This window comes from Mauremys reevesii, linkage group 2 (genome assembly GCF_016161935.1).
Source record: "Mauremys reevesii isolate NIE-2019 linkage group 2, ASM1616193v1, whole genome shotgun sequence".
Taxonomy (NCBI): Eukaryota; Metazoa; Chordata; order Testudines; family Geoemydidae; genus Mauremys; species Mauremys reevesii.
The window spans coordinates 224,648,562-224,673,262 of NC_052624.1; the positions used below are offsets into that span (position 1 = coordinate 224,648,562).

Consider the following 24,701-nt stretch of genomic DNA (forward strand, 5'->3'; position numbering starts at 1 on the left):
AAGTTGATGTTAGAGAAGAGTAAATTGGCGTTAACACCAACTAAGTTAATGCTGGTTCTGGTTCTGTAGAGATATGAGCAAATTCTGATTTACTGTGATGGGAAAAATGAGTCCGATCCTCATCAAAATCTTGTCTTGCAGTAAGCTAATTCTCTGGTTTGAGTGTGTTACTAAATTGCTCATATTTTTCAGGAGATGAGAGAAAATGACTTTAACTTAACTTGTTGGATTCTTTGAAGAAAATAACAGGTTAATATATTTGATGTGAATAATCTTAGTTATTAATTTATCTCTTTTCCTCTGTTTATGAATCACTGACAAATGTAACAACTTCTGTGAGTATATATGTAATTCATCATTTTGCTGGATAGTTTGGACAAAAAATTTTCCGTGTATGAGTTGGCTGTGAAGTTTCCTATTTGAGTATTCACTATTTTTGGAGAGTGCTTCGTCATCCAAATCACAATGTGCTTTTTTTCTGCTTCCTGACTGAAACCTTTTAAACAGGAAAATGATGACCAATCACACCCAACCATCACATTTTGAAGATCAAATACTGAAACATATTTCTAGAGAACTGATAACAATCATTATCATTAATTATTATTTATATTACCATAGTACAACCCAGTGATTTCCCTACACCCCCCTTGAATTTTCCCAACACCCTCCCCCAGTTTTGTGAACTAGTTACATGCCAAACCTGGTATCTGAACTTTGCGACTTTGTCCTCACCCACAACTATTTCACATTTGGGGACAATATATACCTTCAAGTCAGCAGCACTGCTATGGGTACCCGCATGGCCCCATAGTATGCCAACATTTTTATGGCTAACTTAGAACAACGCTTCTTTAGCTCTCATTCTCCTAATGCCCCTACTCTACACTGATGACATCTTCATCATCTGGACCCATGGAAAAGAAGCTCTTGAGGAATTCCACCATGATTTCAACAATTTCCATCCCACCATCGACCTCAGCCTAGACCAATCCACACAAGCAGTCCATTTCCTTGACACTACTGTGCTAATAAGCAATGGTCACATAAACACCATCCTATACCGGAAACCTACTGACAGCTATACTTACCTACATGCCAGCTTCTGTCCAGGACACACCACACGATCCATTGTCTTCAGCCAAGCTCTAAGGTACAACCGCATTTGCTCCAATCCCTCAGACAGAGACAAACACCTACAAGATCTCTATCAAGCATTCTTAAAACTACAATACCCACCTGCTGAAGTGAAAAAACAGATTGGCAGAGCCAGAAGAGTACCCAGAAGTCACCTACTACAAGACAGGCCCAACAAAGAAAATAACAGAACGCCACTAGCCATTACCTTCAGCCCCCAACTAAAATCTCTCCAGTGCAGCATCAAAGATCTACAATCTATCCTGAAAGATGATCCCTCACTCTCCCAGATCTTGGGAGACAGACCTGTCCTCGCTTGCAGATAGCACCCCCAACCTGAAGCAAATACTCACCAGCAACCATACACCACAGAACAAAAACACTAACCCAGGAACCTAGTCTTGCAAGAAAGCCCAGTACCAACTCTGTCCACATATCTATTCAAGTGACACCATAGTTGGACCTAATCACATCAGCCACGCCATCAGGGGCTCGTTCACCTGCACATCTACCAATGTGATATATGCCATCATGTGCCAGCAATGCCACTCTGCCATGTACATTGGCCAAACCGGACAGTCTCTACACAAAAGAATAAATGGACAAAAATTTGACATCAGGAATCATAACATTGAAAAACCAGTAGGAGAACACTTTAACCTCTCTGGCCATTCAGTAACAGATTTAAAGGTGGCAATTTTGCAACAGAAAAGCTTCAAAAACAGACTCCAACGAGAAACTGCTGAATTTGAATTAATATGCAAACTAGATACAATCAATTTAGGCTTAAATAGAGACTGGGAATGGCTGCGCCATTACACACATTGAATCTATTTCCCCATGTCAAGTATCCTAACACCTTCTTGTCAAAGTGTCTTAAATGGGTCATCTTGATTATCACTACAAAAGTTTTTTTCTCCTGCTGATAATAGCTCATCTTAATTAATTAGCCTCTTAGAGTTGATTGGGCAACTCTCACCTTTTCATGTTCTCTGTACATATATATATCTCCTCACTATATGTTCCATTCTATGCATCTGATGAAGTGAGCTGTAGCCCACGAAAGCTTATGCTCAAATAAATTTGTTAGTCTCTTAGGCCTGGTCCACACTAGGACTTTAATTCAAATTTAGCAGCGTTAATTTGAATTAACTGTGCACCCCTCCACACCACGAAGCTATTTAATTCGACATAGAGGGCTCTTTAGTTCGACTTCTGTACTCCTCCCCGATGAGGGGAGTAGCACTAAATTCGACATGTCTATGTCGAATTAGGCTAGGTATGGATGCAAATCGACCTTAGTAGCTCCAGGAGCTATCCCACAGTGCACCACTCTGTTGACGCTCTGGACAGCAGTCCGAGCTTGGATGCTCTGACCAGCCACACAGGAAAAGCCCCGGGACAGTTTGAATCTCATTTCCTGCGTGGATGTCGTGGCGAGCTCAGCAGCACTGGCAGCGATGCAGAGCTCTCCAGCAGAGGCGTCCATGCAATCTCAGACTAGAAAGAGGGCCCCAGCATGGACTGACCAGGAAGTCTTGGATCTCATTGCTGTGTGGGGCGATGAGTCTGTGCTTTCGGAGCTGCTCTCCAACAAACGGAATGCAAAGACCTACGAGAAGGTCTCCAAAGCCATGGCACTCAGAGGATACAGCCGGGATACAACGCAGTGCCGCGTGAAAGTCAAGGATCTGAGACAAGGCTACCAAAAAATCAGAGCGGCAAATGGACGCTCCGGAGCCCAGCCCCAGACATGCCGGTTCTACGAGGCACTGCATGCCATTCTCGGTGGGTCTGCCACCACTGCCCCACCAGTGTGCGTGGACTCCGACGATGGGATAGTGTCGACGGCCAGTTCCTCGTCGATGTTCGTGGACGGGGAAGATGAGGAAGGAGATGAGGATGGGGGGGGCAGTCGACAGCGCTTACAATGCTGATTTTCCAGACAGACAGGATCTCTTCATCACCCTCACTGAGATCCCCTACCAACCCTCCCCAGCCGTTACCCCGGACCCTGAATCAGGGGAAGGATCAGTCTGTAAGTGCTTTAAACATGTTAATATTTATTTTTAATGGAGCAGGAATAGTTACTAGTTGAAAAGAAGGTCAATATATATGGGGATGGAACAGAAATCCTCTTTGGAGATTTCCGAGAAGCTCTCCTGCAGGTAATCGAAAAGCCTCTGCATGAGGTTCCTGGGGAGAGCTGCCTTATTGGGTGCTCCATGTTAGCACACTTTTCCGCGCCAGGCTATCATCAGGTACTCCGGGAGCATTGCCTCCACGAGCATGGCAGCATAGGCCCCTGGTTTGTGCTGGCTTTCACGCAGCATGCGCTCTCTCTCTGCCTCAGTGACCCTCCTCAGGGTGATCTCGCTCGGACACTCCTGCATTTAATTACAGTAATTTGTGTACTATTAGTATTGGGAGTGCTTCACTGTTCCTTTGCATAACAATGAGCGTCACTTTACAGCCACGTGGTGGAGGCTGCAGAGTGGCAGCATACAGGGATCTTTCCCAGGGAACAGACGCGAGGGGGTGCAACAGGGGCAGAGTTTATGCTTTCAGGATTGCCTGTAGCAAGAGGACAGTGGTATACATTCACTTTTAAGCAGCCAAAAGTTTTTGGCTTACCATGCCTGGCTGCTCCATGGATTCTGCTGTCCTGCCCCGCTTGTCTGATCTGCAGCACAATCCCCCAGGCAATGAAAGCGAATTCCGAAAATTCGAACTTTCCCTGAGTGAGTGCTGTGCATGGTCTTGTTCACAGAGACTGACTAGACTATGTTTCTTCTTTGCAAAAATGTATCTTTATAAGGAAGTCAATCCCTTTTTCCCATCACACAGCTGCAACTGTATCCCGACCTGCTCCAGCATGCCCCTCACAGAGGCTGGCGCAGATTAGGCGGCGCAAGAAAAAGACACGGGACGAGATGTTCGCAGAACTTATGGGCTGCTCCCGAGCTGAGGCGGCCCAGCAGAGCCAGTGGAGGGAGAATCTCTCTCAGCAGCAGCACTCACACAGCGAACGGGAGGACAGATGGCGTCTGGAGGACCAGCAGGCGACTCAAACGCTGCTTGGACTAATGAGGGAGCAAACGGACACGCTCAGGCGCCTTGTGGATGTTCTGCAGGACCGCAGGCAGGAGGACAGAGCTCCCCTGCACTGTATCTGCAACCGCCCTCCCCCGCCACAAAGTCCAATACCCCCCTTGTTGGGAATATTTTGCTAGCTTGGCAGCTGGTAGTGTGGGAAGCTAAGATGTTTAGGTTTTTAGGATGGGTTAATTAGGCTTTGAGCTTTGTTTTGAGAAGTTGGCCTTGGCTAGTTTTATGAAGTTACAGCTGCGGGTGTGTTAATTTTGTTAACCAATTAGCAACTGCTTGCTTGCCTGCTTCAAGAGTATAAAGATGTATGCTGGAGAGAAATAAATGACCTTTGCTGCCAATCAAACTGACTGAAGAGCTTTGTTCATATACACCTGCGATGCAACAAATGGTGACAATGAGGATAGTGTTGGTGGCCTGAACTGAAAAGAAGAAAAGGAGGCGCACCTGAGTTCAGTGTACCTGAGCTCAGTGTTGCGCACCTGAGTTCAGTGTTGCTCACCTGAGCTCAGTGTCGAGTGGCAAGCCGCAGGGCGTCTGAAAAGGAGGCACACCCCAGCCCAGAGGTGAGCAGCTAACATGGGAACCGCTGCATCAGCGGAAGAAAGGACGGTGCATGAATATTTGATGAAGCTCCTCTGATACGTTATCCCGTCTGCTGCGGTGGGGACGGAGAAGGGGACTTTCTGTTCAAGCAAGTACAATTTTTGATAAAACTGTTTGGGAAGTCGGTGGCTCAGGAGGCCTTCTCCTGAGTCCAGTATGGAATAAGGCGAAGGAGATAGTAGAAACCAGGAGTGCAGGCGGCCCTTTCTGAGCTTGAATGCCTTCTGTGTTGCCGGTTGGAGCCAGAGAGTTTTTCGGTGGTGAGGACACGGTGATACCTTTCCCCATGGATGATGTTGCCCTCCACTACCCTCCAATGTGGCGATTGATCCTGCTACAGTCCGAGCCTATAGAGACAGCTCCAAAGCCCCGTGTCCAGGGGACAGAGAACATGTGCCATCAAACCCATATCCCGATTTGACTACGTTTACTCAGTTTACTCAGTCTGATGCCTTCTATAAGGAGATGGAGCGCCAGGGTCGACAGCTGCAGCATATATGTGACAAGTTGGACCAATTGGAAGGTTTTCCACCTGGATCATCGCGATCGCATCTTCACAAGTGCTTACAGCGCTGGCATGGGGTTCCATCCTTGAAGGTCTAACACCTGAGGCCTTTCCGGTGATTACGCCAGACCCTCAACACCCTAATCATAGACGGTGGGCCCTTTGGACTGGAAGTTGATCCGTGAGGCACAGAAATCGATCATGGCTTATGGACTAGATAATCCGTATGTACAGTCTATCATTGAACAGGTATTTGCTGGCCAAGCAATGTGTCCAGCTGACATGCTTCTTACACCTACACAGAAACTGTTGTGGAAAGATGATTGGGCTAAGAGAGTTGACTTGGCTCTTGTCCGCAATTTGGATTTACGGATGATGATCGGCCACTGCTGATATGTTTGTTGACCCGCATTTGCAAGCCCGCTCGATCCCGGATCCTGCAGCAGTCGCAGGAACTGGCTTTGGCTGCCTTTCCTATGCTAAAATTACACAAGGCCCATCGGAACCGTATTCCACCTTTAGGCTATTGATAGATCTCTAATCTGACGCCAGAGGCCAGAACTGCAGTTGGACTTGATCTTGCAACCCAGAATGCAAATCCCACTTGCCATATTAGCCACCTTGCCCAAGATGATGGAAATGATTGAGGCATGTGCTTGAGGAGACAGATAAGGCGGCAATTCATGCTAAGGCACAGGCCTCTGCACTGGCGCAAAATGGGCAGTGGGCCTCTGATGTGTTACCTGAAGCTGCAACTGGCGCTTGCACGATGTGATAAGTTTGGACATCACGCGGATGGAACACCGCGTGGATTTGGGCACAGCGACAGATGTAGTTTTACAGACTGACGAGGTTCAAGTTCTTCCTTCCAACACCGATGGCCCATTAGGATTTGGATTGAGTGCAAACAAGGTATTTTTGTTTTGCCTGGCCTTATTGATGCCGACCATACGGGAATATTGGGATAATGGTACGTGCCCTCTGTCCCCTGTGACTATAACTGCTGGTACACGTCTTGCTCAGTTAATACCTTTCGAGGATGTATCCACTGGGCCTCCCCAACCTGCCTTTGCTATGGACATCACTGCCCACCCAAACTGCTCGGCTTCAGGATCTGATGGCAGATCACTCAGGAAGCTTGTATTGGGGATGCAATGCAGAGTGGGGTAACTGAGGCACCTGGGACGACAGAGGTAGAAGATACTGTGTTTACCTTGGAATCAGCGCCCACTGAAGCGGTTGCAGCTGAGGCCCCCATGCAGAATGATGTAGGAGATGTGCCATCTAACCTAGTATCAGAATGCCCAGGACATGTGTCCTCAAGAACTGCCTGTGTGTGGAAAGGGAGACGAAGAGGAGCAAGAGAATTTAGCTGTGCAGCTGGCAGATACTGGCTCACCCATTTTTAGTATTGAAAGCTCTGGGGCTCAAAAAACATTTGTGCCTGTTACAGCTGCAGCAATTGAAGAACAAATCATTGCAGAAACTGTAACATCTATGGAAACCTCAGCTGAAACTTTAAAGCCTTTAGAAGCAGTGCCTGGAAAACTATTTCCTGAACTAGTCCAAGATATTACCACTGCTCATTCGGGATTTGAGGCTGCAAACAGTAGCACTGAAGAAACTGCAACAGTGTCAGTATTAGAGATGACTGCTGCAATGGTGGATGGAATGACTGAGAAAGCAACAAGATGTACACACCCTGAGCCCCTGGAGGACAACTGCTTGTTAGCTGTGCCAGGATCCTTTTTGTTTGATCCTCCCTGAATGATTTAGTTGATTGAGATACTTTTTGCTTTGCCTGAATGTATAGGATGATGTCCTGATAATTTCCCCCGTAGAACTTGAACCACGATGGTGGTGGAACAGAAGAAAAAACACTCACATCATTGATATTGCCAATGTCTAGAAATTCCTGACTAAAAGGGCATTGAGAACTGACCCTGGTAAAGAAGCAAAGAATTGCACACTGGCAGGAAAAAAATTTGGACTCCTGCTAAAAACTGTGGTATTGATTGGATTTTGGGGTTTATTTTACAGGCTGCACCCTGTGTTGTGGAATTTTTTTTTAGCATGTATTGCCCTCCCTAATTGGATTGTAAATGATATTACCCGCCCCCATTACTAACCCCTGTTTTTTAGAGCCTATTTGTTTTTTGTTTTTAAAGTTTGAGAAAAAAGGTTTGTTGAGTATTCTTAAAGGGGGAGTTGTAGGCATAAATCTAGGTAATTTGGGAGAATGGCTTTGAATTTATGTGACCCAAAATACCTTTATGTAAAGTGCTTTGGATAACTTGAAGAGGAAAAAGGATCGGCAACAGACAACAAGCTTGGAATACTGGTTGATAACCTTGAGGGTGTAGTTGATAGAAAAGGTAATTAACTACTAGCGAGTAATGTTAGGCAGAGTACAAAGTTAACTCTGTGGTTGCTGGAGGGAATAGCAGTTGAATTTTGTAAAGATGCTAAAGAGAAAAGTTTTTGGTGTTTTTGAAATGTTTGTAAATAAATTTAGGCAAAGAAATTAGTTTGCAATTGTTTGGTTATAAATAATTTTGTTGCATTAGTTGAAGCTTGTATATTGTGCTATGTAATTGTAATTGTATTAGGCTAAGGGTATATAAGTGGTGATTTTTTGGGGGGTTTAAAGGTAGAAGTTAATAGTAAGAACCCTTACGCTGTGAATAGCTTTGAATTTAGAAGTAAGTTAGGATGCAATTGTATTACTGTAAATGATTTAATTGATGATGTAATTTTTTTTTTGCCTGATGGTACTAAGGGTATTTGTATATTGTATGTAATGATTGCTTGCCCAGTAGGGGTAGTTTTGTTTTGTTTTTTAGATATTAAGAAAATTGGTGTTAGCTGCATAGCATTTTATGTACCATGCATTTATTTATAGAGTTAAATTTATGTTATGTGTTTTATGTTTGTTTGTTTGTTTGTTTGTTTGTTTGTTTGTTTCTGGCCAGAATTGTTTTTTGCGTTTTATGTGGTTTATGTTGTGTTTCAGTGTCAGTTTGATCGCCTGACATCTGAGGGATGATTTGGTAATAGAAGTTTGCCACAAGTTGGTGTGCTATAGAGAAGGGGGGAATCCTGTAGAATTTACACCATTTATTTGTTGTGCTTTGTTTTTGTTTGGTGTTGTTGGGGTTATGTTAAGAATTGCATGGTTATATAGGTTGGCTTTATAAAGTTTTAATTTTGGCTTGTGATAGATTGTGGTGTTATGCTGTAATAAGTTGGAAATGTTTTGCTTATGTTTTTATTCCTTTTTTCTTTCCCTCCTTTTTGATTTTGGGTAGAGGGGGGAGGTGTTGGGAATATTTTGCTAGCTTGGCAGCTGGTAGTGTGGGAAGCTAAGATGTTTAGGTTTTTAGGATGGGTTAATTAGGCTTTGAGCTTTGTTTTGAGAAGTTGGCCTTGGCTAGTTTTATGAAGTTACAGCTGCGGGTGTGTTAATTTTGTTAACCAATTAGCAACTGCTTGCTTGCCTGCTTCAAGAGTATAAAGATGTATGCTGGAGAGAAATAAATGACCTTTGCTGCCAATCAAACTGACTGAAGAGCTTTGTTCATATACACCTGCGATGCAACACCCCCTCACCCAAAATAACAAGAAGGAGGTGCGCCAGGGGCCGTGAAACCTGTCACTCCACCCCAACAGAGTGCTCAAGTACCAAAAAGCTCTTATTCGCTAAATTTTGAGAAGTCCTTCCCTTCCTGGATTACCCAAGCCCAAATTCCAGTTTCGTCCCCTCACTGTGTAGTTGATTATTAAAAATAGTTTGCTGTTCATTACTGTTTCCGTCATGTTTCTTTACAGAAGACTTTGTGTGAAGGGGGGGAGGGGTTTGGTAATTGCATAGGACGGTCACCATTACCTGGGTACAGATACGGGGGCAGGATCTACAGCAGGTCACACACACATAGTGCAGTCACTAGGCACCCTGGTCAGTCTGGGAGGTGTTTTTCATGTTCTGTGCATAGGCGGCAGGTGCCCTGCTCCAGCTATATTTGGAGCTGGGTCTCTCCCCCGGCCCTGCCTGGATTGGGCCCTGGCCCCCACGGGTCTCCCCGCGCCCCGCCGCGCTGCATACCTGCCTGACAGTAGAGCGGCTCCCCGCAGAAATGCTGTCTGGTGCCCCAGGGTCCTAGCGCCTGCCATACACAAATGGCAAGGCAGACTGCCCTTACCCTGCCCTTCCACCATAGCCCTGAGCCTCTCCAATGCCCCAAACCCTCAGCCCCAGCCAGAGCCCTCATCCCCCTACACCTCCTCCCCTTCCCTTCCCACACCCCTCACCCCTTCCTACGCCCCCACCCCAGCCCAGAGCCTGCACCCCTCACCCCTTCCTTCACACCCACCTGTAAACATCCTCCCCCCAGTCCTCCCCCACCACAAGGCCACATAGCCCCCCGTACACAGAGTCCCGAAAAGGAGGGATGGCAGGCTTCATTGAAACAACCAGTCCGGCAGTGCAGACCGCTCTAGGGGCAGGAGCCTGTCATTCCTCGAGTGTAGAAGCGGTCTGTACATCACTGCACACCCTACCCACCACAGTCTGCATCCCTGTTTCAACCCTTTAACACAAATTCATTAGTAAAGAAAACGTTGTTAATTAACAATATTCCATTAACTTTATTTTTAAACGTGTGTTGGAAGGGGGGAAACGTGGTGAACGGGTTATGTAACCGCAAAAGAAAGTCAACAGTAACTGAAAGAGGGGCAGGTTCAGCTTCTCTGTAAAGAACCTGAACAGTCACAGGTTACCCTGCAACCTGAGGAATCTATCTTTCAAAGCCTCCCGGATGCACAGCGCTTCCCGCTGGGCTCTTCCAATTGCACAGGTGTCTGGCTGAGCGTAATCAGCAGCCAGGCGATTTGCCTCAAACTCCCATCCCGCCATAAAGGTCTCCCCCTTGCTCTCACAGAGATTGTGGAGCACACAGCAAGCAGCAATAACAATGGGGATATTGGTTTCGCTGAGATCCGAGCGAGTCAGTGAGCTTCGCCATCTCCCCTTGAGACGTCCAAAAGCACACTCCACCACCATTCTGCACTTGCTCAGCTGGTAGTTGAAGAGTTCCTTGTTGCTGTTCAAGGCGCCTGTATAGGGCTTCATGAGCCAGGGCATTAGCGGGTAGGCTGGGTCCCCGAGGATCACTATAGGCATCTCCACATCCCCAACAGTTATTTTGTGGTCCGGGAAGAAACTACCTTCCTGCAGGCGTCTAAACAGACCAGAGTTCCTGAAAACACGCGCGCCATGAACCTTGCCCAGCCACCCGACGCTGATGTTGATAAAGCGTCCCCTATGGTCCACCAGTGCTTGCAGCACCATTGAAAAGTAGCCCTTTCGGTTAATATACTGGCTGGCCTGGTGGGCTGGTCCCAGGATAGGGATGTGAGTCCTATCTATAGCCCCACCACAGTTTGGGAATCCCATCGTGGCGAAGCCATCTATGACGACCTGGACGTTTCCCAGGGTCACTACCTTCGAGGTCAGGAGCTCAACGATTGCGTTGGCTACTTGCATCACAGCAACCCCCACAGTAGATTTGCCCATGCCAAAGTGGTTTGCTACTGACCGGTAGCTGTCTGGCATGGCAAGTTTCCAGAGGGCTATGGCCACTCGCTTCTGCACACTCAGGGCTGCTCGCATGCAGGTGTCCTTGCGCTTCAGGGCAGGGGACAGCAAGTCACAGAGTTCAAGGAAAGTGCCCTTACGCATCCTGAAGTTTCGCAGCCACTGTGATTCATCCCAGACCTGCAGCACTATGCGGTCCCACCAGTCCGTGCTTGTTTCCCGGGCCCAGAATCGCCGTCCCATAGCATGAACATGACCCATTGCCACCATGATCTCCACGGCGCGGCGTACCGTGCTTTCTGAGAGGTCTGTGCCACTCTGAGACTTCATGTCCTCACCGCGCTGCCGGAGCCTCCTCGCCCGATTTCTCAGCATCTGACTGTTGAAGAGGTGTACGATAAGGTGCGAGGAGTTGACAACGGCCATAAGTGCAGCGATGATCGCAGCGGGCTCCATGATCTCAGTGGAGTGCTGTGGCATCAGCGCTGTCACTAACAGGAAAAGTACGCAAACTGATTTCCCGCCGGCGGGAGTGACGGTTGAATGCTGACAGTTACCCAAGACCACCCTCGACACAGTTTTCCCCCCAGCATGCATTGGGGGGAAATCCCAGAATTCCAATGGACAGCAGGGAGTGCGGGAACTGTGGGATAGCTTCCCACAGTGCACCACTTCCAATTTCGACGCTTGCCCCGTTAGTGTGGACTCACAAAGTCGAATTAGTGTCCTTACTGTGGACACACAAATTCGACTTTGTAAGGTCGATTCTACAAATTCGACTTAAGTTGATTCAAACTACTCTTGTAGTGTAGACATACCCTAAGCTGCCACAAGTACTCCTGTTCTTTTTGCGGATACAGACTAACATGGCTGCTACTCTGAAACCCGCTAGTTCTTGTGTTATGTGAAGGATTACATAACATTTCCTTATTCACTTTCTTCACACCAGTCAAGATTTTATAGACCTCTATCATATTCCCCCTTAGTCGTCTCTTTTCTAAGCTGAAAATTCCCAGTCATTTTAATTTCTCTTCCTGTTTCATACCCCTAATCATTTTAGTTGCCCATCTCTGTACCTTTTCCATTTCCAATATCTCTCTTTTGGGATGGGGTGACCAGATCTGCACACAGTATTCAAGGTGTACACATACCATGGATTTATATAGAGGCAATATGATATTTTCTGTCTTATTACCTATCCCTTTCTTAATGATTCCCAACATTTTGTTTGCTTTTTTGACTGCCGCTGCACATTGAGTGGATGTTTTCGGAGAACTATCCACAAAGACTCAAAGATCTCTTTCTTGAGTGGTAACAGCTAATTCAGACTCCTTTGTTTTGTATGTATAGTTGAGATTGTTTTCCAATGTGCATTACTTTGCACTTATAAACATTGAATTTCATGTGCCATTTTGTTGCCCGGTCACCCAGTTTTGTGAGATCCCTTTGTAACTCTTTGCAGTCTGCCTGAGACTTAACTATCTTGAGTAGTTTTGTATCATCTGAAAATTTTGTCACCTCACTGTTTACCCATTTTTCCAGATCATTTATGAGTATGTTGAGCAGTAATGGTTCCAGTACTGACCCCTCTGGGATACCACTATTTATCTCTCTCCATTCTGAAAACGGATAAAATTTAGTCCTACCCTTTGTTTCCCATATTTTAACCAGTTACTGATCCATGAGAGGACTTCCCTCTTATCCCATGATGGCTTACTTTTCAAAACTCAATTTAAATTAAATACATTTTTTAAAAAAATTATATATATTTTTTAGAAATCTAGACCTGTTATGTGTAACTTGCATTATCCTTATGTTAAATTTGCATTATCCTAACAAACCATTTACTTTATTCATATCTTGTTTATATATCTCATTGGCCCTGACACCCCCCCTGTAAATTCGAACACCACCCCTAATTTCCATTCCTGGGGAAACTACTGGTACAACCCATATCTGTGGCTGAGTAGATCAAAATAGAGCTGCCTGCATTAGCTTGCGTAAATCAGTATTAAGTTTCACCTACCATTCTACGGCTCATTCGCGTCACTTTCTTGGGTCCCTCTGGAGTTCCCTTCATAGTTTCTTTATATTTGATTAACCTACATCATTTTGGGGAACTGGCAAAATTTGCCACATTGCTCTTCACCTCCTTTTTCACTTTTTAAAGGAAATATATTACACATCCAACAGTCCTAGTAGGAATCCTTTTGGTATTGTACTGTCAACCTTTCCTAAACTGAAAATTGGCCATTTATACTTGTTGTTGGTGGGGTTTTAGTTGTTGTTTTCTCTGTTAGCTTGTTTCTAATCCATGACAAAACTTTATTTCTTATTCCATGCTATTTTGACTTTTTAATAACTTATTGTGAGAAACTCTGTAAAAACCTTATCAGAAGTTCAAATACATTTAATCTGATTCTAGTTTAACCACTATTTTGTTGAGATGGGTTATGTATTCTAGTACCTTGGGGAAATAAACTTTTCCTTTACAGAAGCTGTTGTCCCCATTATATCATGTTTACCTAGCAGTTTTATAACTCTCTAATTATTGTTTAAATAAGTCTATATGGTGCTGAACTAAAGCTCAGTGATCTATGAGTCTATGCTATCTACAGGTTTCAGAGTGGTAGCCGTGGTAGTCTATATCAGCAAAAAGAACGAGGAGTCCTTGTGGCACCTTAGAGACTAACAAATTTATTTGAGCATAAGCTTTCGTGGGCTAAAACCCACTTCATCGGACGCATGCAGTGGAAAATACAGTAGGAAGATATATATACACAGAGGACATGAAAAAATGGGTGTTGCCATACTAACTATAATGAGAGTAATCAGTTAAGGTGGGCTATTATCAGCAGGAGAAAAAAATTTTTTGTAGTGATAATCAGTATGGCCCATTTCCAACAGTTGACAAGAAGGTGTGAGTAACAGTCGGGGGAAAAATTATCATGGGGAAATAGGTTTTACTTTGTGTAATGACCCATCCACTCCCAGTCTTTATTCAAGCCTAATTTAATGGTGTCAAGTTTGCAAATTAATTCCAATTCTTCAGTTTCTCGTTGGAGTCTGTTTTTGAAGTTTTTTTGTTGGAGTATTGAGACCTCGAAGTCGAGTGACCAGGAAGGCTGAAGTGTTCTCCAACTGGTTTTTGAATGTTATAATTCTTGACATCTGATTTGTGTCCATTTATTCTTTTGCATAGAGACTGTCCGGTTTGGCCAATGTACATGGCAGAGGGGCATTGCTGGCACATGATGGCATATATCACATTGGTAGATGTGCAGGTGAATGAGCCTATGATAGTGTGGCTGATGTGATTAGGCCCTATGATGGTGTCCCCTGAATAGATATGTGGACAGAGTTGGCAACGGGCTTTGTTGCAAGGCTAGGTTCCTGGGTTAGTGTTTTTGTTGTGTGGTGTGTGGTTGCTGGTGAGTATTTGCTTCAGGTTGGGAGGCTGTCTGTAAGCAAGGACTGGCCTGTCTCCCAAGATCTGTGAGAGTGAGGGATTGTCCTTCAGGATGGGTTGTAGATCCTTGATGGTGCGCTGGAGAGGTTTTAGTTGGGGGCTGAAGGTGACGGCTGGTGGCTTTCTGTTACCTTCTTTGTTGGGCCTGTCCTGTAGTAGGTGACGTCTAGGTACTCTTCTGGCTTTGTCAATCTGTTTCTTCACTTCAGCAGATGGGTATTGTAGTTTTAAGAATGCTTGATAGAGATCTTGTAGGTATTTGTCTGTGTCTGAGGGGTTGGAGCAAATGCAGTTGTATCTTAGAGCTTGGCTGTAGACAATGGATCATGTGGTGTGGTCTGGATGAAAGCTGAAGTCACGTAGGTAAGTATAGCAGTCAGCAGGTTTCCAGTATAGGGTGGTGTTTATGTGACCATCGCTTATTAGCCCTGTAGTGTTCAGGGAAGTGGATCTCTTGTGTAGACTGGTCCAGGCTGAGGTTGATGGTGGGATGGAAATTGTTGAAATCATGGTGGAATTCCTCAAGGGCTTCTTTTCCTTGGGTCCAGATTATGAAGATGTCCTCAATGTAGCGCAAGTAGAGTAGGGGCATTAGGGGACAAGAGTTGAGGAAGCATTGTTCAAAGTCAGCCATAAAAATGTTGGCATACTGTGGGGCCATGTGGGTATGTGCTACAGCATTTGCTATCCTTCAGTCCTGTGGTATAGCAGCAGATTTGAATGAGAATTTGCATATTTCTGTTAGTAGTTGTATCACTTCATCCTTAATTGCAGTGATGAAGCAAAAGACTTAAGCACATGGTCAACTTTATACATGTGAGTAGTCCCACTGAAATCAGGTTACGTCCCATTGAAGTCACCAGGACTATTCACGTGGTTAAATCTAAGTATGCTTAAGTACTTTGCAGATTGAGTCCGGTGATCTCAAAACGCCTGGTGGATACCATTTCTCAGAAATATATGTTTCTTTCAGCACCTTAATCTCCAACAGTACCTCATCTTTATCAGTTGAAAATTGTAGGTTTCTCCTCAACATCCTTGGTGGTGATGACTGAAGTAAATAAATCATTTAGCTTTCTGCAATGTCTTTATCCCTTTTAATTGTTCCCTTTGTACCCGTTACTCCACTCACAGGTGGCTTACTTCTGCTAAAATTAAGTAATTTCTTACTTACTTTTTATAAATTTGACTGATTTTGATTAATCTGTCTCCAAAATCCCTTATCTAAACCCTTCTAATTTTTATACCATGCTATTGTTCCTTACTGCTATCTTCCATTCGACTAACTCCCCATTTTCTTCAGGATACTTGTTTGGCTTGAAGACTTCTTTTATGGTACCTTGCTATTCACTCAAACTGTTTCCTTCCTTCCTTCCTGGCTTTCATTGTTTACTAGCATGTGCATATCTCTGGTAACTCATTAGTGGCAGGCTGAAGCAGGCTCCATGCTGAGGCCACACAGTGGTATTGTAGTTCCCTTTCTTGACACAGCAATTTATATCACTTTTTGTAAGTGTGTCAAGCGCGGGGAGGATGGAAAATTGAGCCAAGTGACAAAAGTGGTGGAGTCCCAGAAAAGTCTTATGAGTTAATGTATGGAAAATAATTTGGATGCAAATCAGTGTAACAGCTGAGTACTTCACATGAAAGCCACAAGATTAGGAAGCTGAGGGCTTCAACCTCAAATGGGATTCAGCATGATTTCCATAGTGTTCAACTCTCCCACATGTAACTTTTATTAAAGTCAATGGGAAATGCAGGTGATCAGTAGCTCTGTTAATCTGGTCATTTAGTTAGGTGCCTAAATACTGATTTTGGTACCCCGATGAAGATTTGGGCCCAATCATAACAAACATTTCAGTATGATTTAGAATTTAAATAAAACGTATTCATGCTTTGTGCAAGCAGTTCTCATCCATCCCTAAAATTACTCCACCCCGTCTTCTTTTAAGGTGTCAAAGGTGGCAGCACCAGGAACATCCCTATGAATGTTCTGTAAAGCAGGGCCGGCTCCAGCTTTTTTGCCACCCCAAGTGGCGAAAAGAAAAAAATAAAGGCCCCGATCGGCGGCACTTCGGCGGCTGCTCTACCGCACCGCTTCATTCTTCAGTGGCAATTCGGCGGCCGGTCTGAGGGACTCATTGCCAAATTGCTGCTGCAGACCCGGACGTGCCGCCCTCTTCCATGGGCCGCCCTAAGCACCAGCTTCCTGCGCTGGTGCCTGGAGCCAGCTCTGCTGTAAAGGAAGCTTTCCTGGCCAGAACTAGGAGACCAATCCATTTCTGCACCCTGTTCAGCCCTATTTGTTGCTTCCTACAGTGATGAGCATTAAATCTGTTTTTAAAATGGCATATGTTGGATTAAATTCAGTCCGAGATTATTCCATTCCCCCTGACATAATCCAGGTTACAGAGCTACCATTGGCAGAGAATCCACCTGAAATGATTGTGCAAGGGGCCTGCAATCCCCTTTCTGTTTTGATATCTACAACAACTCAGGACAGCCCCAAAAAGAGACAGCACAGTGTGAGGAGACATGTCCAGTATATCATGATCATATTTTCCAATTCGGTGCCCCCTATTAGAAAGCTGCTACTAGTATTCAGGGAAACCTGACCACCACCTAAAGCAACCCTCCCATGATGTGACAGGAATGCCAGTGGGGTGTGAACTGAGGGCACAGAGTCTGAAGGAGAAATTACTTTTCCTTTATTGGAAGTTCATGGTTGTCTGAAGTATTTATTGGTTAAATCGTACTAAGAGGTGTTGTATTAATTTACATGGAATATATGGGCCAAAGGTACTCACATAACTGAGTCACTTGGTCTGGCCATTAAACAGTTTCAAATGAGGTTCATTTGAAATGTAAAGTATTAAGTACAGCTTTCATTTTAACAGCTTCCCTTGTTTCCTTTCCCTTTAGCTGGAGAGAGTTTTTAGAAGGAAAAACCTTATTGTTTGACAGTCTCTTAGATGGTATTAAAATGGTAATAACTGTCCTTTGTGAGGAAAAGAGAAGAAATTAGCTGAGATGGACTGGAGCTCTCATTGTTGCTGTTGTTGTTAAAGTCCGATCCCATTCCCAAGATTATGAAACAAGGCAAACACACACACAAAGGGGAAAGAAAATAATATCAAAGAGAAAAAATGCAGCTTTTGTGTCTGGTACTGACTCTCTCCTGCTACCTCACTGCTGGAAAAACACATACACAGCACAGTCTTAGCCACTCGATCTGGCAAATTTGTACCAGCATTGGGCTGTTTAGGGCATTGGTTTTAGCTGCCTCTTTTTGGTCACAGGCCTGCAAAATATGCAGTCTTGGCCAACTAGACTAGACTCTTATCAGACAGAAGGGAAAGGGAGAGGAGTAGGCTAGGATAAATGAGATGAGGAAGGAAAAGGATACAAGGGCGGCAGGGGGAGAAATGGAGTCCCACATTCTACGTGGTGTTCGGGATTCAGCCAATGCCAATAGAGGTGGTGGCGTCATCTGGCCCAGTCTGGTCAGGATATTTTTCAGGATTAGGATGATGAAGGCTGGGGTGATGGTGGCAACCATGATGATGAAGCTGACTCCAGTAGTCAGGTTTTTTTCCAAAGTCTCTTTCTTTAAGGACCTCCAAAGGGAGTAATGAGTGCAGTAGCCTATCCTCTCATTATTTTGTGCACTAATTAGGCTTAGTTGCTGACACTCCAATTTTTGTTTACTGATTTCTGGTTCCACACTTTTCTTGATTACCAGCATGATCTTAACACAGTCCTTGAGTTATATCAATAGGCTTTTTTATTTGGACTAATTCAGTCTATTTCCCTTTCATACCTTTTCCCATCAACATTTATTATTATAGGTTATTGTCACCTTTTATAAACTGTCACTCACTTTTTACAGTTGAGCTCACAATTAAGGTAAATCTGAGGCTCACAACAGAGACTGACGAGTGGACCTGGCCACCTATTTTGGATGCGGCCCCAAAGAATAGTAAGGGAGGAAATGCTTTATGTACATTTGGTGCTTCTTTGACAATCGGATCCATTGAGGAAAGCACTGTCTTTAGTTTGACTTTCTAACTCAGATTTTTTGGTACTATTTGGTTAGGTTCCCAGTGGTCCCCTTGTTGTTGCTAGGGTGCTGATAATACCCAATTCCAAGAAAGCTAAACACTCTTTCATCTCAAACCAAAGGTGTCACTGATCTCAGTGACATCTGCAAGCTCTGTGATTATCATATGTTGCCCTGGTGATTATACTTTGAAGGGTATTTTTACTATGTTATGAAGCGGGAACGAAGAAGCACAGAAAATAAACTGATTCTTCAGGATATTAGAGAAACAAAGTGGGTGAGGTAAAATCTGTATTTACCAAATTCTGTTGGTGAGAAATACAAGCTTACGAACTTACACAGAGCTCTTGTTCAGGCTACAACACCACACAATACAACAATCTGCAGGATATAGTTTCTTCAAAGCAGAAATTGTAAACTTGTAGATCAAAATTTGCCAAGAGGGGCAAGCAAAACTAAGGGCTGAATTCAGTCCTGACAGATCAGTGGAGTTGCCCTTCGTCTTATGTAGGAAAGGCAAACCCTGCTTTAAGACTATGCTTTCAATTTTTTGGTTTGTTTAATACAAATAGAAACAATATATCTTCAATGTAAAATGACTCATTAAAGATTAAAGAAAACAGCAAAACAGGACAGAACTAGATTTTCCATGAGAGAGCACAGTGTCTCTCCCCCATGTCACAGGCAATATTAACTTTGACAACAAAATGGCAGCCATCTTTCCACATGGTCAGAGCTCTTAGAAATTAAAAAATACAGTGCAAAGATAACAAAGGCTACTGTACCAGTACATTACATCACAGGCGCCGACTCTGTGGGTGCTCAAGGGCTGGAGCACCCACAGAAAAATATTAGCGGGGGCTTAGCACCCTCTAGCAGCTAGCTCCCCCACATCCCTCCCAGTGCCCCCTGTCCCCCAGCAGCTCCGCCAATCAACTCCTCCCGATCGCTCCTAGCACTTCCAGCACACTGGCGGCCCCACAGATCAACTCCTGCCCCTCCCTCCCAATCAGCTGTTTCACAGTGTGCAGGAGGCTCTGGAAGGAAGGGGGAGGAGCGGGGATGGGTCACACTAGGGGAGAGGGTGGAACTGGGCGGGAAGAGATAGGGACTTGGGAGAAGGGATGGGGTGGAGCCTCGGGCAGAACGGAGGGATTGAGCACCCCCCGGGCCCGGAGGAAGCCAGCGCCTATGCATTACATAATCATTTCCATATTTTTTTGGAGAGACTCATGCTCATTGTTTACCAAAGAAACTTTCCCAGTCCAGAATTACATGTTAAGAAAAATGTACAGTGTTTCCTTCTCTGTCTCTGTTTCTCTCTCCCTTCTTCATAACTACAGCTGTTAGTAATTATTCTCTGTGAGATGACAGAGCCCCTGCAGTCAGCCTACTGCTAATTAATACAGAGTTCCTATTTTGATCTGTTGTCGTTATTTTCCATTTTATGCTTGAACAATATAAGCTGGGCCATGGCTAAAATGTATTATACAAAAAAATGAACCCTTCCCTCCTTTTCAAATAGCCTCTCTTATTTATCGCTATATAATTTATGCATGTCTTGTACAGACATGCCTGTCTGTTTCTGGTTTTCTTCCTTATAATGCAGACAAATTGTTGGTGGAATGTATCCAAGGTGCAGGAATTCAATAGGATGGCTAGTTCAAGCACATTTTCTTAATAAAGTTAAACCTTGTTCTATGCACTATTTATTTCACCTGCCTGACTGCTGTTGTCTCAGGTTTATAACAGGGTTTTCTCTCTCTTTTTTAAATACATATAATCTGTGATTTCAGGTTTCACAAGGGTAGCCGTGTTAGTCTGTATCAACAAAAACTATGAGGAATCTTTGTGGCATCTTAGAGACTAACAAATTTATTTGGGCATAAACTTTTGTGGGATATAACCCACTTCATCAGATGTGGGTTTTTTAAAAATCTGTAGTTTATTGCTTCTTACTCCAGAAATGTTCAAATTCTAATGGGCTTTCCTTACTCAAAGATCTTAGCACTGATCTCTATACTTCTGAGTTACTGTGATGTTCCTATAATTTGGAGCATGCCAATGTATGGCCAGGACAGTTCTGGCTAGGAAAGGATATATCCTAGGGGCCAAATCCTCAGCTAGTGTACACTTGGTACTCCCTAAATTATAGGCTATGTTTCTGTTTCTGAAGTGAATGACTAGAGCTCAGAATATTTTCTTCCAGAGAGAATGCTGATTTGCATCAGGTGAAGATCTGACCATAGGTCTTTGATTTATCAGGGTTTGGGAGTGTGAGTCTATCACATTTAGCTTCTAGTTGTTACCGGATTCATTACTGTAAAAAAGGAACAGAACAGCAACAAATTAATGAAAGAGAACATTTGAAATTTGTGAAGCACCAGAAAATCTGCCTGATGCATGTCCGTCTCATTAGCTCTGTGAGCTTGCTAGTTGTCATAGTTAATGCAGTGTTTTAAACTGATAGCCTAAAGCGGTTTAATTTACTATAGACAAATATTTTTCCAATGCAGCTGAGCTAAAATCTATTATAAGGGATGCCACAAAATGCCAAGAGATTTAACTCAGGATCTATTTTATCTATCAGTGAACAGACATTATCAAATCAAGGAATACCTTGTGATGCTTTTTAAATATCTGTCTTTTCTAAAGAACTTCACCAAAATAAATATCAGTTTCTTTGTACATGAAAAATCCCTGGCATATCTGCATTTCCTGTGGTCTGAAGATAATTACAACCCTTTATGTCTGCTTTGGCCTTAGGAACTCCTTCACAGATATTCTACGGGCTATTCTGTTGTCTTTGGAAGTTCTCATTGAAGATCAAGAGCTTCAGATAAATGGCTTCATTTTAATTATAGACTGGAGCAATTTCTCCTTCAAGCAAGCCTCCAAGCTAACACCGTCCATCCTCAAACTCGCCATTGAAGGGTTACAGGTATGTGGAATGTGAGATGCATGCATGAACTCAGTTAGCTAGGTTTTGTTATTGTAGTCAGGATAATATTTCTCAGAAAGCAAAGGGGAGAAAAATCAATAAAAAATGTCAATAAAAAAATTATTTGAGTATCATCCAGTTGTAGCCTAGCCCTAGTTTCAGATGTTCATTTTTGATTATCTATTGCTTTCATTTAAATGCTAAATCATCATTGTCTCAGGCATGTATTACCTACTGTAGCAATTAGAATAATGTTTAGAGATTTGAGATTTAATCCATCTGAGAGTTCCTGGGGATTAAAATCCAGCAACATCTGCCTTATGAAGCATGTCGTATATGTGCGGGTGCATATGTATGTGCAGGGTGGTGAAGGGAAGGGAGTAGTTGTGATTATCAGGAGATGGAAATATACTGCCGAACCATACTCTCAAATATATTTGGGTTTCGGTTGTAATGAGAAAGAGGAAGGAAAGACTCCCTGTGGGAATCAATGTACTGCCATTCAGACTTCCCTAATTTCCTGAAGAAGCTCTCCAAGCATGATAATATACCAGACATTAAATTATGTTATGGTCTAGTTCAGAGGAGGTACGTGCATCTGACACTTGTAAACAAATAGGAACAAGGTAAAACTACATTAAAAACAGATCTGTACACAATCGGTCCACAGTATGCTTTAAAAGAGCTGTTATAAAGAGGATTGTGATCAACTGTTCTCCAAGCTCACTGAAGGTAGGACAAGAAGTAATCAGCAATCTGCAGCAAGATTAAATATTAGGAATGTATTTTTTAACTATAACGGTAGTTAAGCTGTGGAATAGGGAAACTGTGGAATCCCTGCCATTGGAGGTTTTTAAGAAGAGGTTGGATAAACATCTGTCAGGGATGGTCTAGGTCCTGCCTCAGTGCAAGGGGCTGGACTTGATGACTTCACAAGGTCCTCTGTCTGGCTCATTGGCCTAACACCTTTACTTGGATACTTCAAGAAACCTTTTGTTCCCACTCCAGTGTTCTGTCTACTTGATGTGTCTGTAACAAAGTCCATATGAACTCCCCCCACTGGGGATATATTACATTCAGTCTGCCGGCCGCTTAGGTAGCCTCTTAGGACCTTTCACAGGCTTCTTCCTAAAGCCCCTCCCAGGACCTTTGACTGGAGAGACCCAAACCTCCAACCCCTTTACCAATCTCTCCCTCAAAAAACTGAGCCACACCCTACTCTTTCCCAGCCTGCCTCATCATGGAGACTCAGTACAAGTCTAACTCCCTGCCAATCTCCCTTAAATTCGGAAAAGAGAGCTGTCCTTGTCCGCTTTCCCAGCATGCTTTCCTGAGAGGCCTACAATTTTCATGTGTCTTGGAAATTGCAACCTCTTCTCTTCCCTCCAGGATGCCTTTGTTCTGGGTAGAAACTAGGAACAGGCCAGTGCTGGATCCAAAACCTGTCTGAAAGTGCCATCATGCCCCATGACAGTCCCCTAGGTCACCTTGTTTGTTTCTGTTCCTGGTTAGAATGAACATGACGCTTAGAATCAGGTTTCTGGTGAGAATGTTCACAGAAAAGGCATTTAAAATAAGATTTCTGCAAGTATTTTACAATATTAGCAAGAAATTAGGTGTTTCTGTGAACAGTTTAGGTACTTACATGGTTCCCACTTAGCATCTCCCTCCCAAGTATTTATGTAGCTATCCTCACACCACCTTCTGTGCTATGGGGTATTAGTATTATCCACAATTTTACAGATGGCAAACTAAAGCAAAGAGAGATTATGTGATTTGCCTAAAATTACACAGGATTGAGCCCAGATTGCCTGAGTCCTAGTCTACTGCCTTAACCCAAAGCTTTTTATTACAGGTTCTGAGACTGCCTTATTTTCTGATAAATCCCTGTGTATTGTGCAAAGATTTCATTTGTTTGTCTATAGGCTGCCAGTCTTAGTGACAGATGATTTCTTAATTTTTTTATTTAAAAAGAACACAGAGATGATTGCAATAAATATATGTGGAAATAAAAATAACTGCATTTCTAGAACAAATTGAAACAAGGGGAATGTGTCATGGACTGTGCAGACCACTGGAGGATTCCATTTGCAATGGGAATTGTAAACGCTGCAATTGGGGTTGCAAAAATTGGAAAACAATGCCTTGATGCTTCTTGAAGATTACTACACCTCATGACTTCCAATTGTTCTCTTTTTTGTTCAACATAATCTACCAATCTGACACCAACCAGTACTGGGCCATTCATCTGACATCAGAATAAAGGAATCAGGAACTTCTTTAGAGCATTCAGACATATTAATTACAAAATCATTGTGGAGATTGTAAGTCAAATACTCTTATATAAAACGCAGACTTTTCAAGTGACTGATTTCCCAGTTTAAAGAGTTTCAGTAACTTTTTCATTTTAACATACCTGTCACTATCCTAATAAACTTTTTAGTTGTTTCAGATGCTTTTGAAATATAAACAAGACCTATATTGGAGGGGAAAAGGGAGAGAACCACTGTATGAGTGTGTTGCTTCTACTTTGGAGGTACCTGGATTCATAGATTCCCAGGCCACAAGGGGCCATTGTGATCATCTAGTCTGACCTGTATAATACAGGCCATAGAACTTCCCCAAAATAATTCCTAGAGCAGATCTTTTAGAAAAAACATCCAACCTTGATTTTAAAATTGTTAGTGATGAAGAATCCACCACAAACCTTGGTGAATTGTTCCAATTGTTAATTACTCTCACCTTTAAAAATGTATGCCTTTTTCCCAGTCTGAATGGAAGCACTTAGGAGGTTCTAGTCTCAAGGTTTATCATATCCGCAAAATATCTAAGTGGTTTTAGTGCTTTGTAAATATCTGCAGCCACTAATCTCCACATGCAGATATTCAACCAGGCAGATTAACAGAATATACCCATTCCCTTTTTTAAGGAACAATATTGGGCCAAACTTATCCATGCATCAGACCAGTGAAGTGGATGGAGTTACAACAGAGATGAAATTAGTTCATTATTTTATGATTACAAATGGGGTTGAACCCAAATCCTGATCTCTACGGAGCTTCAGATATGAATTTTGCAGGTTCTCTTCCTAATTGGCTGAATCTAAACTCCAAATCTGAACCCTCTCTCTCAAGTCTTAGGGAAACTGATCTGGATAAGAACTCAGTGCTTTGGGCCCATCTTTGTTTGAAATCTAGGATTATTGAAAAATAAACATTAATTGTTTGATTGAATAATATTAATCTAGGCAATGATGTTTCTTGTCACCTTTAAGATGCAGCA

General features: G+C 43.4%; 1 protein-coding gene across 3 annotated transcripts in view; it reads left to right on the forward strand.

Moving 5' to 3' along the window:
• Positions 1-24,701, forward strand: part of CLVS1 (clavesin 1) — a 146,302-nt gene that overhangs the window by 40,306 nt on the left and 81,295 nt on the right. For all 3 annotated transcript variants that reach the window (XM_039525694.1, XM_039525693.1, XM_039525695.1), the window contains exon 3: positions 21,245-21,419. In XM_039525694.1, the coding sequence (XP_039381628.1) occupies positions 21,245-21,419 (175 nt within the window). The remainder of the gene's footprint in view (positions 1-21,244; positions 21,420-24,701) is intronic.